Source organism: Enoplosus armatus, chromosome 16, assembly GCF_043641665.1.
Source record: "Enoplosus armatus isolate fEnoArm2 chromosome 16, fEnoArm2.hap1, whole genome shotgun sequence".
Classification (NCBI taxonomy): Eukaryota; Metazoa; Chordata; class Actinopteri; order Centrarchiformes; family Enoplosidae; genus Enoplosus; species Enoplosus armatus.
Genome location: NC_092195.1, coordinates 20762307 through 20778831, shown reverse-complemented (window position 1 = coordinate 20778831; position 16525 = coordinate 20762307). Strand labels below are relative to the sequence as shown.

Sequence of the window (16525 nt, the reverse complement as noted above, 5' to 3'; positions counted from 1 at the left end):
GGAGGTTCAGAGAGAGTAAAAATCTACTCACTGAAGCACAAACTGTCACAGTACGTTAACTTATATCAGAAAAACGTATCAGTTTGACATTTAATTTACACAGATTCATATCAGTTTCCCGAGAAAGTTCGTGTGGTTAAATATCCGACACACTTCATGATGGATGACACACCGCAGGAAAATATTTACTCATGCTATCAGTGTATTTTGAACCCTGACTTTTCCTCAGCATAAGTTGGAAGTTATGAAAAGGTTCATACAAAGTTCTAAAAACGTTTTTTTCGTCACCGTTAGATAATGTCACTGATATAATCTTTGTTGTTCCAGCACATCATTGAAACTTTATTAACCCATATTATTACAGTACATATAAAAACACTCAATGTACATAATGATTACTTTCATTATTAATGAATCTATTGATTACTTTTTGATTAAACAATAATAATTTGATCTATAAAAAGTCAGAAATGGTGAAAAATGTCCATCACAATTTCCCTGAGAGGCAGCAGAATTAATTTAAATTAAGTATTTTGGTCGTCCTCCAGATTCATGCAACAAACTGGTAAGAGTGATATTTAATGGTTTCCAGATACTGGGGAACATGAGCGCACAGCAGACGGTTAGAGGGCATCAATGAAAGGGAGAGCCGGAGGAGGTCTAAGGATGGAATAACGGATCAAAGAAGAGGTGAAGGGAGGTGGAGAGGGAAGAAGGAAGGAGAAACAAACACAATTCATCACAACAGCTGGAATGACATATTTACCTGATGTGGTGGTGGTTGTCGTAGCGACGGTGGTTGTTCTTTCAACTGAAAATCAAACAGAAATACTGAATTGATCTGCTTGATTAACAATTTCTAGAAGTTTAATAAAGAGTTTAAAGGATCCTCTGGTGTTTGTTTCAATCTGTCCTCCTCTGATTGGTTCACAGGCATGAGAACAGAAAACACGAGACGTAAAAGGAAGATCACAGATTGGCTCGTCAAAAACAAACAGTTGCAAAGCAGCTACAGCACCACACTTGAAACTTCAGCAACTGTGAAGAAAGCGGTGCACTTTTTAGAAACACGAGGACAGTCGGGAGGCCAGAAATCATTCAGAAATATCAGTTATAGTGATTTCATTTACCGGTGGACTCTACCAGGATCACCTCGTCACTCTCCACCTCTTTACTGTAGATGGCAGCAAGGAGGACTTCGTACTCCATGGAGGGGCTGAGTCCTTTTATCAGGTAGGTGTTAATGTTTCCGTTCACCAGAACCTGAAGCAGATGTGCAGAAAATCAGATGTTTACAGAAGAGGAAACCCAACTGAAGCCGTTTACAGAAAGAAGCATCCGATTTAAGTCTTATTGTCGTTTATTAGCAGCAAACAAGCCTTTATATTTAAAGTTACATCACTGCATGAAGAAAGACAGGTTGACGGGAAGACCAGAATATTGACCAAAGCCAGCAGATAAATGACCGGTCTGCAGTTGAAGAGAGCGATAACACGTCTTGTTTTTGGGATGATCATCTCTGAGCTAGAAACTCATAAGTTCAACAGAGAGAGTTGACTTTTATCTTCTTATGTTCACCTCTGCTTCATTTTGTATCTTAATCGAATCGTCTGACTCAAGTTTATCAGATTTGAGATAAAATGTGGCTCCGTTTTAATCAGCAATAAGTAAAAGAGACAAAAGACGGAGACAGCACGCAGAAATACATGAAGGAGTTCAAGTATCTCAGGATCTTGTCTCAAATAATGTGGACACTGAAGAAAGCTGCTGCTGAATTTACCAGAACACCTACACTTCAAAAGTCTACGTCATGAGCTGTTCAGCAGAGCGCGAAGGAATGAGACCGCTAGTACAAGCAGCCCAAAGGAGTGTGGCCTCGTGGCACTGAAACCTGGACAGGTGTAAGTAGTAGGAAATGACTAAAAGGATATCTGGGCACAACGACACTTACATGACCTGATGTTTTTATTCTTTTGACTTTGTTTAACGGTCTGCTTTCCTGCTGCAAACCTTCAGCTAATGCAATTCAAGTAACATCAACTATCAGATTCTACTGTAAGATTCCTGCGGGGAAACCTTTTCAGGGATTTTCCTGAGCTCTTTCAACTTGGAGAAGAAATCTAGAGCTAAGAATGGAAAGGCATGAACACACACACACACACACACACACACACACCTCTTCACTGTCTCCTCCATCGGTGGGTGTCCAGGTGAGTCGGTACAGCACCACATCAGAGGCCGGGTGTTGCCATGACACCCTGAAACTGTCTGTGGAGATGTCACTGCTCCTCAGATCCAGAGGGTCTGGGACGGTCTCTACACACACAAACACACACTTATGTTTATGTCAACAATAGACTGGACAGCTCATGCTGTAAACTGCGATACCTGATACCTGTATACTAATAATACTGATATTAGTTCCTACTTGTGGTGAAGCTGTCAGTCACAGCCTCAGCTTGTCCCTCATCGTAGATGGCAAAGACACCAACTGTGTACTCCGTCAGGGAGGTCAGGTTTCTTAGCAACCAGGTTGTCACACGGCCAACATCCACCTGTGGACACAGGACCAAACAACTATCTCAGTCATACATTTAAGATTTTTCCTCAGAGGTCTGGTTTGTTCTTAATGCCAAAATGTGCAGCCTGGATGGTGTTCAGATGTTTGGGCCCAACACAGAGCGCAAAACCTCGACCCAGCCACGAATCCCCAGAGCGGCCTGTGCAACAACAGACTTTGACAAGGTGTAAGCATGACGGTTTGTCTCTGAACGCGCAGTAATGAGAACTGAACTCACAGCAGAAGCATGTCACAGCTCTGAAAAGGTTTGTAATCTCTGCTCCCAGTGGCTGAGGCCTGCAGGACGCTCTCACCTCATTGGTCTGGACTCCGTTGGTCTTGACATACATGACGCGGTAGCCTTTGACCTTCCTGGAGGCGGAGTCCCACGTGAGCCGGGTGGAGCTGTGGTCCACGTCTGAGAAACGCAGGTTCCTCGCCGGAGTCAGCCGTACTGAGGCGGGAGGAGATGCGGCAGAAAGCAAATGTTAACAGTAAACTTCCATATTCAATCTAGCTGAAGGATCATATTCATATTTCAGTTTTACTGCAGTCTGGCGACGGTAACCTGAGCACACGGCGCTTGTTTACCAGCCGCTCTGTGATTGGTTCATTTCCTTTTGCTGCTCACTCTTGCTTATGAGCAAATTAATCGGATTCTGAATACGTTCTGATTATAATCAAACACAACACAATAACAAACTGCACGGCCTCAGAACATGTCCTCTAGTTTAATTAGCGCCTCAGCCTCTAATGTATTGCATTATGTTGTCCAGGTGTTTGTTATCGTGTTCATCCTCATTCATCTGATGATCAGCAGAGGAAACAAAGAAGTAAACACATAAGAGCAGAAAGCCACAGAGCTGCTGTTATCGGGGGTCAAAGGTTGGTAGAGTTTGGATTTGTTAAGTGATTTCACACTCACACACACACACACACACACACACACACTCATGGGATTTTGAACCAGTGTAATTGGACTCCACTATTTTAATGATAAAGTGGACAGAACCTCACTACATCACTCACCGTCCCTCAGGCTCTGCTTCAACTTCCTCTCTCTCTCTCTCTCTCTCTCTGTCTTTCATTCGTTCTCTCTGTCTCTCTCTCCTGGAGGTACTGCTGAGGTCTAAAAAAGCCCCTTACCCTCACTTCCTTTTAATTCAGCCAGGGAATATGATGCTCGGAAACTTTTATGCTTAGAATTACTGATCGGTTTTCTACAAAAATCCTGATCGTACCAGCCATTGGTTCACCTCAATTATAGTGGGGGTCAGCATAAAGACAAAGCAGCAGAGAGGGAGAGAGAAAGGTGGGGGGAGACTGCCTCTGCTTTTACTGTAGGTCGAGCCGGGTCAGCATAGGAATGAGGAGCATGGGAAATTAAAAAGTTTGGAGATAGGTAAGTCTCCAAAGTTTCCAAATGTATGTGTCCACAGTATCCACTGCAGCCAACATGAAGTCTGATTCTACCTTTATTCTCCATCATGCTGAATTTATTTTGTCAAGGTCCTGTTCTTCGCAGCTGCGATGTCAACTTCTCACTGCAGCGATCATTACAGCTCATTTTGTCTTAACAATGAATTTAAAAAATGTGTTAAATAACAGGATGAAATGAGGGATGAGTCTGCATGACTCTGAACAAACACACTGAGTGAAAAGCCCATTAAACTCATCCCCCGCATGTCCAGATGTGACCACCGGCTGATGACTAGCGCACGGCAGAAAACTAAAATCCATTTAGTTTTCAATAAACGTTGTAATGCTGCTCAACACAAGCAAGATGACGAACACATCATGCAACTCATCTTCACTCCAGGCATGATAGCAACTAGTCAACAGAAACAAAAACAGATTTGACTCCAAGACGGAGTTCATGTTGATATTTTCCTGCTCTGAATGAATGGATGAATGATTAAATACACATAAACTGACAATATGCACAAACGGATGGAGGCATGAAGCCCTGCTTGCATGGATGAAGGAAAGTTATTTTACCAATAAAAGTAATTTGAGAGACCTCAACGCCCCCAGAAACAACCACGGTCTCCCTCTAACAGCCGCCAGCGTCCTTATCTGACCTGCATTCAAAGCCTAACGTGCATCATAAAGACTTAAACATGCCCTGACTTAAAGCCGCAAGCCACAGACCTTAAAGGAGTCTTCATAAAATGTTAATTAGTGAGCATGGTGGTGATTTGGGGAAGGCTGAGAGGGGAGGTGCACTCGTCAAGGCTTCAAGACTCTTAAAAATGAAAGTGAGGTGCAAAAAATAGCATAACAAGGGGAAGCTGGAAGCCGGCGCCGTGCAGTGATTTTGGCGTCGCTGGTTGTCAGTCCTGTCGGGGCAGAAAACGTGCCGGGACGTGACTTGAACATGTTGCAGCTGCCCTGGAAAAGCCACGTAACTGCAGGCAAACACTTGGCAAATGAAAAGTCAGCGTAACTGCAGCGGCTGATTTGACTGATTAGAACGTTAATCAGAGAAATTAGCTCCTGCAGTGTTTCCTCTTTCCTGCTCGTTCATTGAGGCCCGTTATATTCCAGATCTTTAGAAACTGCTCAAACCTCACTGTAAGACTTCTAAAGACAAGCGCTCTTCACACATAAATATCAACGTCTCTTGGGAGATGCGTGGTTTCCTCCCGACAGAGCATCAGACAGCTGTGAGTGAATCTACACGTCCTGTGATAAATGAAATATGACGAGAAGTTCAGAGGGCCAGAAAATCTGTCAGGAATTTAATGAAATTGAATTTCATCAAGAGTTAGTAAAGCTCATTGACGGTTTCACAGTGATATTCATATTTACTGTATGAGTGAGAGTGTGTGTTGCTCTTGTACTTCTATCTTTGTGAGGACCAAACTTGACTTCTAGACATTGACACTTTCTTTTGTTTGGCCCGGATGTTTTCGGAGAACTGTTTGAGGGTTAAGACTTGGCTTTAGGTTTAAGGGTTGGATATGTAGGTATGGTGGTTAAGGGTTAGGGAATGTATTGGACTGTACCAGTGAGGGTCTTTACAAGTATAGAAGTACAGATGTATGAGTGTATGTGTCTTTCTTAATGGAGGACAAGTCTGAGTTTTACACATTAAAAGTGACAACATTTTTGGACATTTAGTCCAGCCCTCACTTCACAGACCATAATCTGTGTATTATCATCAATCACCCAACTTCCAGAGATGAATCAGCAGCAGGGATTTTCCCCCAGTCATATTTTATGTAAAGTACAGAACATACGGAGACATTTTATGTTTGTTATAAAACTTGTTAGTTGTGGAGTTGTCTGAGAAAACAAACCACATCGCTGTACATACTTAAGAAAACCTTCAAAGAAATGTCGAGGAAAAATACAAAGACGACATACAAATGCTGTATATGTATGTATGGATGATGTCCACATTATCATCACATATTTATGGGGATATGATCTGTTATCTCCTACAACAAATTTAAGGGATGTTGAGATAACACAACATTGTTAATTTAATAGCCAACATTTGAAGTATATTCACATATCTGATTCCAAAATCTGTATTAGATCCCAGAAGGGTGTCGACAGGTAGGAAGCGTGTCGACAGGTAGAGGACAAATGGGCCGACGCCTCTGAGTGTGGACTTACTCTGAGTAAAAGCAGAAACTAGAGGACAGATCTCTCTTTGGAGCTGCTCACCTCACAGGTTATTACCATGTGTTACACACTGAAACACAGCTGCTGCTAAGACTAAAGCTAAACCTCCTCCCAAACTGACCCGATTAGCCACAACCATCTGTAACTCCACTTACTACTGCTACGCTACGTTAAATTGAATTAAGCAATTAGAGGGAACATCTGAGGGTCATTTGAGATGGGAATTATTCATTTTAGGGAACAAGTTGATATTTTTCAGATAACTGACTCATCATTTCAGTGCTGTGTATGTGAGACTCACATGTGGTCTGCTGGCTGGTCATGGGGTCGCTGGCCTCCTCTCCGTACATGGCGTAAACCGTAACCGTGTACTCTGTGGCTGGAGTCAATCCCTCCAGCTCCACCTCGTTCACCGAGTCCTCCACCTTCACCTGCACACACACACAGCATGAAGGTATGTGCCTTCAGCAGAAAGAGGATGCAGTGTTTCTTGTATCTTGTCCGTGTCTCTCATCCATCATTCTGTTTATCTATCGTATCATCTCTGCATATCTACTCTTCTATCATCCCTCCATCGATCCACAGTCCTGTCCAGACAAGCGCAGAATCAAGCTGTGATTACTTAAGATGGTTTCTGAATGTGGCGGATCCTTTTTTCCTCAGGTGGGATCCATCAGGCTCCTCAAATCTATGCGCCTCATGTCCTGAGCTGCGACACACAGCTGAGGTGAAAACAGGTGGCAGAGATGATGAAAGTCTGGGTGTCTGGACAGCTTCAATCCACTTTCACAATAGGATAACTTCCTCTTGTCAATTTTTATAATTGTTTTTACTATAAACCACTTTTAAACTCTGTTTTTGAAAGTTCTATTTATTTAAGCCTCATTGATACACAATTTAGCTTGTTTTGTTTAAAGAATGAAAAATAAAGAGAAAATAAAGAATGTGCACTGTATATCTACAGAGGGAGCGGCTCCTCACCGCCACGTTTCTACAGTAGCCCAGAACGGACAAACCAAACACTGATCTGGAGAGGGCCTTTCACCTTTTATATAATCACATAACGACAAAACATAATAAGAAGCTTTAGAGAAACTAGAACTAATTACATATAGGAGCTAGTACAGACACAGCCTCGCTGATGAGCAACATTAGCCATTAGTGCTTCATCTTAATGTGCTGAACCCCCCTCTTTGAACTTTGAACTTTACCATCTTTCACCTTCTGCCAAAGATAAAACGGATGTTGGCAGAATGGAGGCTCTGACAAATGTTTGTCCATCTGTTCATCCATGAATACATTGTTTTCATGTTGGGGCCAGAGAGAAATAAGATGTACTGCCACATTTAAAGACCCAACTGATGCAAAATGTTAGACCGGGATCTGTGTACTGACTCAAAATAAGCCGAGACATGAAGCCATTCATGTTCCAGAGTTAGTCCGTCGTTGACTGAGCCTAAATTAAAGATTGGAGTATATTTACTTTCTTTCTTGTCCTAGTTTCTTTCTTGTATTATGGATGTTTTATGGATGTTACGGATGATGTACCAGACCACAGACTGAAAAAGGGATGGCTTTAGCATCAGTGATTTATGATTTTACTGCTCACTTGCATCTGTCAGTTACAGGAGCCAAAGATCTTAATTTGGGAAGAAATGGTGAGTAAGAGGAAGCCCTCAATCAAGCAAATATGCTCCTTTAAAAAGAACAACAACCATCAAAATCTCCACAGAGACAAACATCGGAAGTTAAATCAGCTACTGAGACCTTCATTGTACCCGTCTGGAATAGATTTCTGTACAGTTGATGTTTCTGAAATGATGCGCTGGCTTGAGGCGAGGCATTTCTTCTCTGAGAAGAACGTCATTCTGTCACACACACTGAGTCCTCGTCCCTTTTGTTTTTGTTGGCAGGTAAATAGTCCGTTTTGGGGACACGAGTCTTCAAAGCCCATTCTGTTTAAAACTCTGTGTTCTCTGTCTCTTGGGCTTCAATACAGATTGAACTCCACTGTTGCTCTCTAAAGAGTATTCAGGTGAACCAGTGTGGATGAAAGCACTTCTCTCAGTCAAAGTGGACTCTGGCTTTGGTCCAGACGAGTCCCCACATGGCCCACAACAAGTGGAAGCCATACGAGCACGAGCCAGCTAAGCCCGGGCTCTGACAGCAGTGCTTCAGAGCCAGGCTTATCCTCAACACTGGAGAGCCTCCATCCTGATTCTGAATTCCTTCCTAAATAGTTTTCACTGCTTTCTGCCTGGAGGGGAATGTGACGGCAGGCGTAATGAGGTCCACTGGGAAAGGGAAGGATACAGACGGCTGCCCTTCACACCTCTCCTCCTCTACCTCGTCTTCCTTAACTGCTGAATTTATCTGTCAAGGACCTGCGTGTTTTAATCTTTGTTTTGCAGTTTGGTTTTGATGTGCTCGTACCTGTTGATGCTTGTCTCAGTATGTGGCTGTCTCGAGGTGTGTTTCTTTTTTCAATATTCAGTTTTCCTTCCATTTGATCTCCAACACCAGCTGGTGCCTTCTGATTGGTCAGTTAATAGTTTTAAAGCAGGTTATGGGGAGCAGATTTTGGGAGGCTGACAGGTTGCTCAGAGTTTGTCATCTGTTTACTGTGCTGCCTTGAAAAGCATTGATTATCTATTGATTGTTATGGTGCTGCTGATTGAATTGAATTTGTTAAAGAACACCAGATGAAAATGTTTCTTCTTTTTACTTCCACTAATTGCATTTTGTCTTCCTCTGTTATTCCATCCATCCTCTCACCTCAGTTTAATCTTACTCAGCATTATAAAGGGTAAAAAGGACGATGTGCTCGATATACACGATGCTGGGGAAAATAACAGAAACACCACATGAAAGCAGACTTTTACTTTGAAGCAACTCAATTACAATTACAAAGGCATCTCCGCAGGTCAGTTTTATTAAGTTGAATGCCCATTTGCAATCAGCTCTGACAGTCATCGTCTTTAAAAAGACAATTTCAAACTGCAGACAAAAAAGGGAGAAAAGTGAAGCCACATGTTCGCAAGGTCAAGCTCTGCAATGAAGAGAGACAGACACCCAAATGGTTACTGCCTTAACACTGAAAAAGGGTCAAACGTGGCTAAACAAAAGACCCTAACACCGTGTTTTGGGTACTTTTTTTGTTCCTTGTTCCCTCTGAGCAAGAAGTATTTATCAAACTGTTCAACCAGAAACCAGCGCACTAATGGTGCCTTAATATTGTTGCTTGTCAACTTGTAAAACTATAAATCAGTCTTTCCATTCATGTCACCACTGTTCTTCCATATCAAACAGGAATGTGGAAGTGGTAAAAACACAGGGACCTTAATATATTTAGTGTTGCTGTACCTAATGCACACATGGTAGGTGAGACAGGTGAGTAGGAAACTGAACTTGGATCTGTTGTTAAGGTTAATAAGATGAGTTAGAAATGATTTCACTTGGATCAGGTATGAAGTAGGCCTGTACAGAACAGGGCATCAGTATGCTGACCTTACAGTGCTGATGCAGATATTTTGTTTAATCAGGATGTAAATAAATTGGACAGATTCACATGTGAGTCAGAAAGCGATGTGAAGTTTTTAAAAGGCCACCAGAAGGATAAACTAGGCGTCAGATGTGTTGATGTCAGTACATGACTCACAGGAGCAGACATGATCCATCCACGATCCAAATCCATGATGCTCAGCCGAGAGTGGCCCTGCTCCGGATCATCCAGCAGATACACTGCTGTAATGGTGCTTCCATTATTTTGTCTACCTCCTAAAATCCTGTAGCTTTCCTTCCCTCCCTTCATAGTCTGCTCTCCACACACACACTCCTCACCTCCTTCTCGTCTGCAGGGTCTCCCTCAGTCAGCGGGGCATATAGGATCATGTACCCAGAAGCCCCGGCGGCGGTCTTCCAGCGGACCCTCATGGTGCTGTGAGTGATATCAAACAGCTCCAGGTCGTTCACCATGGGCAGGGCCACTGCAGGACACAGACACAGCATTTTGTTGAGTAGCTTGAACACACATAGACCACATATAAGACAACTGATTATATCACACAAATTAATGTAAATTTCAGGTTCAGGTAGATTTTATTTTCAGACGTCATTTTCTCAAGTTTGAGTTTTGAATTTGATGAAGCCAACAGCTTTTCTTATACTTTTTTATTTAGACTTTCAGCTTTAATACGTTCAAATAATGTCTAAATGTCAGGAAAGGTCTGGTCAATACTCAAGTTTCATTAAATCTAGTATATTTCAGCCAGCCAGTGTCACCAGGTTACTCTCTGATCTCTCAGCAAGAGATAAAAAATTAAATGTTATTTTCTTCTACATTCGATTTGCTAATTCAAGTGTCAGGTACGCTTTTGATGAGTGTGTTTTCAATTTAACAAACAGCCCCATTTAATTTGCACCTTCATTGAAGTGGCCAACCTTTGTGGGTTTAATGTGCTATTCATTTTGTCATAATTGAAAATATTTTCAAAAACCACTATTAGTCAACTCCTCACTTATGACTTTCAGATATTTTCTTCTTCTGTTTTACATCCTGTTTTCTATAAGGCACAAACATAAAGCACCACAACCTAAACTCAGTATTTAGGGTGACGTTTTATTTGTTAGTCCAGCTCAACCAGCAGCGGCAGCTAATATCAGCAGCCAAACCTCATTAACTTTGGTACAAGGTCGACTGGTAACTTAGCATTCATCCTCTACCGATAGGGAGGAATTCCCCGTCATTCATCAGCGAGCGCAGGAATGAATGAGGCCGCAGTCTGCTGCCAGGATCTGGTTCAGTGTTTCAGACGTCATGATAGGGCCTCGGGCATCACAACCAGAATTAGAGCTCACCACAGGCGTCCTGTCAGAGGTGGAGGATCAGGCCTCGAATGCATAATGGAACACCTGTGCAGCTTTTATGGCCCAGATTCAGTGTGTTCTGTTGTAGTACGACACATATCTGCTGGTCTATCAGTGTTTCTATCAGAGATGCTGTAGCTCAGCGATAATAAACCGGCCATGCATGTCCTCTCTTGAACCGAGTATCCGGACTATATGTTCCTTTCAATCTTTTCAATTCCTTCACAGCAAAAGAAAGGGAAAGTTGTGTTTACAGTGTTTAAATAAAGGATCTGCTGGGTTTTCCTTTTTGCCTTTTTACTCCAGTTTAGTTGTTTTGTGTATTTCATGTCCTCCTGTTGATAACTGGTCATAGACACAGACAGCGTGATATCATGTTCAGATATTTGCTGCAGCTCCAACTGAGTCTGGCAGTAAATACATTTCTACTAGACACCAGAATGCAATGCAGAAAATTAGCAGGTTAGCGAAAGAACTCCAGGAGATCCTGCTCTCTTGGGATCTTTGAAAGGTCCAAAAGTGTAGAAAATGAGGAAAGGATTAAGTAAGTAGGCAGCTGAGGGAAAGTGGATTCATCAAATAGAAAGAAAAGGTCCTGGATGATCTTCTTTCAACAGGGTGAAGAAGTCAAACCTGAGCAGCTGGTCTTCCACATGAAGAGGAGTTCTGCAGGATGACGTGCTAACCTCCTCGTCGGTCAACATTGACAGACGAGATATTACGGACATACTACATTTCCCAGCATGCTTAGGAAAAGTTTGTGGATCCCTCTATAAGAGACTGCACGAAGTTGCAACTCTTGAGGCCAAAGCTACACCTCACTATTTCTAACACCACCTGCATTCCCTCCAACAATTCCTCATTGTGTCCTTGTAAACATATAAACTTACAGGTGGTAGCACTTCCTCTCAGGGCCTCGCTGGCAGAGCTGCGGTAGATGGCGAAAACAGCCACCTGGTACTCCGTCAGGGAGTTCAGGTAGTTCAGCTCCACACTGTTCTCTGTCCCCTGGACCACCTTAAAGACAGATCACACTGCTTCTTAGCCTGGACGCTAAAGTGCAGTGTTATTTCAAATCCTTTTACAGTATAATGCTGGAAAAAACAGAGTTAGGTCATGTCAGCTGTGTGCTAAATCTCTGATACCTTTAATTAGCTCAGATATTGTGCTCTTAGTCACTTTTCAACAGGCAGCAGCACTGTGTACATCAAAAATCATTAAAGCATCCGAAAAGCCTCTGTTTATTAGCCATCCGCAGACTGAACGGCTGAAAATGCACATGTTGCTGTAGGCATTCAGCTCTTCTCCAAAGAGATTTAAATTGAGTGTAACTAGATCAGATTAGCTTTGATGAAACCACAGTTTTCCTTGTGGGGAAACTGGGCCGTTCCAGCTGCAACTTGTAATAAACATCAAAGAGAAACTGGATAAAAATAAGAGGGAACTGTATACACATAAATATCACCTCAGAAAATGACAGCGCTGCATGTGCGTGTAGTTATATAGGTAGGGAGACTTCCAACAAAGTTTAAATCAATCTGAGGCTGAAGATGCGGGGAAACACCTCCACAATCTACTCTGTTGCCAGTTTATTAGGTACACCGAGCTAAAACACAGTACAATTCAACAGCACCACAAGCTGCGCTTAATTACGGTAGAAGAATATATTTTAGCATGAGGAGGCGCTTGGTTTTATGATCAACTAATTGCAAATTCAGTTGTTTGTTGTTACTCGTGATACAAATCACTTTGAGAAATGAATTTAACTTGCAGAATTGACCCTAAATTAGCTGAGCAGCCTTAATTAAAATGCTCCCATCACATCAGTATATCAGCATTTTGTTTGCCCTCTGCTAGAAAATCAGGAGCAAACTTTCCCCAATTACGGTGACCGAAGGGAACCCCCCCCCCCCCCTTCATTGATAAGGAGCCAGTGAAACAGATGAACAACTTAATGAGCAGTCGATTGGATTCATTCAAATTGTAGACAACTCCAATAAAAGCTTAGATTCCACATAACTGGAAGTATTGTTCATTGTGGCAGAAAAACTATAAAACAAGCTTCACAAGTTCTATCAACAACCAAGGGCAAGAAGTCTGAGGGTCACAGCTGGAGTCAGTGCCAAAGAACAGATGTAGACTTCCATGATAAGGACATAAGATAATAAAGTCATTTTCATCCAAGTATTTATGATTTTAAAATCCAGATACTTTTTCGTCTGGCTGTCCTCCACTGGCTGGGTAGTAGACCACGCGGTATTTCTCCACCTGTCCCGGGGCGTGGGTCCACGTCACCCGGAAACTGCGAGCCGTGATCTCAGATGTCACCAGGTCGCGGGGTGGAGCCACGGAGGAGGGCGGGGGAGCAGGTTCTCCTCCCCCTGGAGAAAAAGTACAGAGAAGGAAAAAGAAAGCGCTGGTTGCATCCATTCCATGTTGGATTTACATAAATACTTTGAATACGCTGTTCACACCAGACTCCGAGCTGAAAGAGTCGCATTCTACGTGCAAACTGCAAAACTATTTTAAACAGCATGTGTACAGCCGTTTCATGAAGGTGACTTAGATGAGGTCGCTACATTATATTAGATGGGGACTGGGTTGTTATTGCTTGGGGATCTCCTGTAGTCATAATTATAACCGACGGCATCAACAGAGTAGTCACAGTGCGAGCTGTCTGTAGCGTCTCTGTGGTGTCTGCCATGACTCGGCTGAAACGAGCTGCTGTTCAAACCTTTGATCTGCTTGTCGAGCTGCTCCACTCGGTCGCACATGGTCTTGGTGAGGCCTTCCACGATGTCGCTCATCACGCCGAAGTCCGCCACATTGTAGACGTGAGTTTCCTCGGGAGGAGAGGCGATGGCCTTCAGCTCGTTCTCATCAGCGTTTTTCACCCCTGCAGAGAGGAGAGAGACAGACAGACAGACGGAGTGATCAGACAGACAGGAAGAGGTTACATGAAAGGTGTCTGAAAAGTTTTTGATGATGCAACAAGTCAAGGAATATATGCAGTCCTTAATTTGCCTTAAAGCAGGGTTCATACTGCTTTTTAAGAGTAGAATTCAAGCACTTTCAAGGTACCCAAACCAAAAATATCCAGACTCTCGAAGCCCTTATCATCACATATAAATTCTTACTATAAATGCAATTGCAAAAAATAAAGTTTCTTTAAATCCACTTTGTAAAAGGGAAAAATAATTTGTCAAACTCTGAAATGTGCTCCCTCCAAAACAAATCCTGACACAACAACACATTTTCAACATCATACTTTAAATTAAATTCTCAAATTAATATATCATATTGACTTGACCCGAGTGTGGCCAATTACTGAAAATCATTTCTCAGGCCTCCTCACATTGCCTCCTCCTGCCAAAAACTACAATCTCTCTTCCAAGAAATCCTGAAAAGCTAGAAAAATGATTTGTAATGAAGGTTTACGAGCTTAAATGTGCTACAAGTTTCAGCCCTAACAACTCCAAAACAAGTATACTTTCCCTGCTGATCGTTTTCCAATAAGATTCCCTTCCTTCCAGGCATTTGTTTCAGTTCATTTCAGTAGAAGGTGAAAATCAACTTGTGGAGACTTGTAATCCGTCACAGTGAACATTTACTCCCCTTCATGTTGTTATCTTTTCATTATTGATTAAGCTCTTGACAATGAAAAAGCTCTCCTTTCACATCTTCCCAAAAGCCCAAAATGACATCTTCCAATGTCTTGTTTTGTCTGATCAACAGTCCAAAACCGAAAGATATTCAATCTGAGAAGAAGAAGAAGAAGAAGATATGTTTGGTATTCCTGATGAATCAGCGGAATCATTTTCTAAATTGTTGGCAGGACATTTTCTGTGGACTGATTAATAAACTCACCATTATAGCACTACTGTTACATAACAAGAGCAAGGAAAGAAAATACATGTTTCACTGTGATGGCTGTTCTAACCCAGAGAGCTCAACAGAGCTGCAATCAAACAACCTGAAGCTTCAATCTGTAAAGACGGTGGCAGTCATTCTAGCCGGCAGCCAGATGACCGGACTTTAGCATCAACAAACGGTATTCAAGCACCAAGTTGGTGGGCCGTACCAATGGCAAACAGTTCTATCCCAGCTGCCCTCAGGCTCTGTGCGGGAGGTATCACGTCATCCTGTGACTTCCCGTCAGTGATGAGGATTCCTATCTTGGGAACGCCAGGCCTGGATCCAGACTCTGGTTTGAAGCTGTTCTCCAAGATGAAGGTCAGAGCTAGACCTGGACAGACACAAAGACAGGATACAGTGAGTACAGAAAAAAGGTATTCAAATCAAGCATTCTTGGTCCTGTATATTTGGCAGGTAAAGGTCACAGGGAGAGCTGCCATTCAAAGAAACATGAGAAAAGTCTGACAAAACAAGGCTAAAAAATAAGAGACTTAAACATTTTCCCCTAAAAAGGCCAATTCAAATAACTTGATTTATTTGGTGATTGCTTATTTCAAAGTTTTAAATGCACTATGTGTTGTGGCTTTTTTGCCTTCAAAGTTAAATGAAAAATAGAAGTAATCCGGGAGTCGCCTGGAAGATAATACTTTTTTTGCACTTTCCCTATCCTTGTTTTGACATGTTGTATTCATCTTTTGTTGGACAAAAATACATCTACTGTTAAACTGACTATCAGCAGGAAATTAGAAGCCCTTAAAGCACTTTTTTGAAGAATAGTTGTAATGGTAAGTTAAGTCCTGGCTGACAGTATGATTGCACCTACAGTTTCCCTCTGAGGCGCAGTGAGGACAGCTCAAATGACTCCGATTGTGATGTCTAGACTTAATGAACATGATGGGTTTAAAGTGTCATTAATAGCTCTTCAAGTTTTTAGCCTAATGAGTGTGTTAACATAATGAAGTTCTGTTAGGTCCAATAATGACGTTACTGATATTTTACTGCAGGCGGTTTGAAGTCCTGCTGGGTCTTTGAACATAATTCAGCTTGTTGACCAACCATCACGACGCCAGTCGATTCTTAGCTCTCACGTTCTCTTGCCTGCATTGTTTGCCTGTCATGTATTAACTCTCCTGTCATTTCAGATCCTCCCACTCCCTCCTGCCCTGCAGTAACTCCTGTTCCCGCCATTCCCTATCACCTGACCTTCCCCGCCTACCTGCACACCTGCTCCCACTGCTCTCATTAGCCCTGTGCTACATGTACCGGCCCACTTTCACTCATTCTTGGCCAAATCATCTATTGTGCTTGAGTCTTAGTGGTCCAGCCTTTTGTTGCTACCTGCCTGCCTGGTTTCTGAGTTAACTGTAACATCCTGTTGGTCTTGGAGTTGTGTTTCTGGGTTCAGATCGGTTACCACTGAACTTTTCTCCAACACCTGACTACACACTCTGAAGAGGTAACTCTGCCAGCAGCTCAACAACACAGTCAATACAAAGTTGTATAAATGCTGGATGATCTGATTTTCTTGCTTCTCTGTACTTGATGTTGTTT

General features: G+C 42.4%; 1 protein-coding gene across 1 annotated transcript in view; it reads right to left on the bottom strand.

Annotated features, from left to right (window-relative positions):
- The window catches only part of LOC139298547 (collagen alpha-1(XIV) chain-like), a 117927-nt gene that overhangs the window by 61100 nt on the left and 40302 nt on the right, over positions 1 to 16525 (bottom strand). The window contains exons 7-17 of the mRNA XM_070921193.1: positions 15141 to 15305; positions 13794 to 13955; positions 13271 to 13440; positions 11950 to 12076; positions 10034 to 10179; positions 6495 to 6624; positions 2875 to 3014; positions 2429 to 2555; positions 2177 to 2316; positions 1131 to 1263; positions 767 to 811 (exon numbers count right to left, since the gene is read on the bottom strand). Coding sequence (XP_070777294.1) covers positions 767 to 811; positions 1131 to 1263; positions 2177 to 2316; positions 2429 to 2555; positions 2875 to 3014; positions 6495 to 6624; positions 10034 to 10179; positions 11950 to 12076; positions 13271 to 13440; positions 13794 to 13955; positions 15141 to 15305 — 1485 coding nt within the window. The remainder of the gene's footprint in view (positions 1 to 766; positions 812 to 1130; positions 1264 to 2176; positions 2317 to 2428; positions 2556 to 2874; positions 3015 to 6494; positions 6625 to 10033; positions 10180 to 11949; positions 12077 to 13270; positions 13441 to 13793; positions 13956 to 15140; positions 15306 to 16525) is intronic.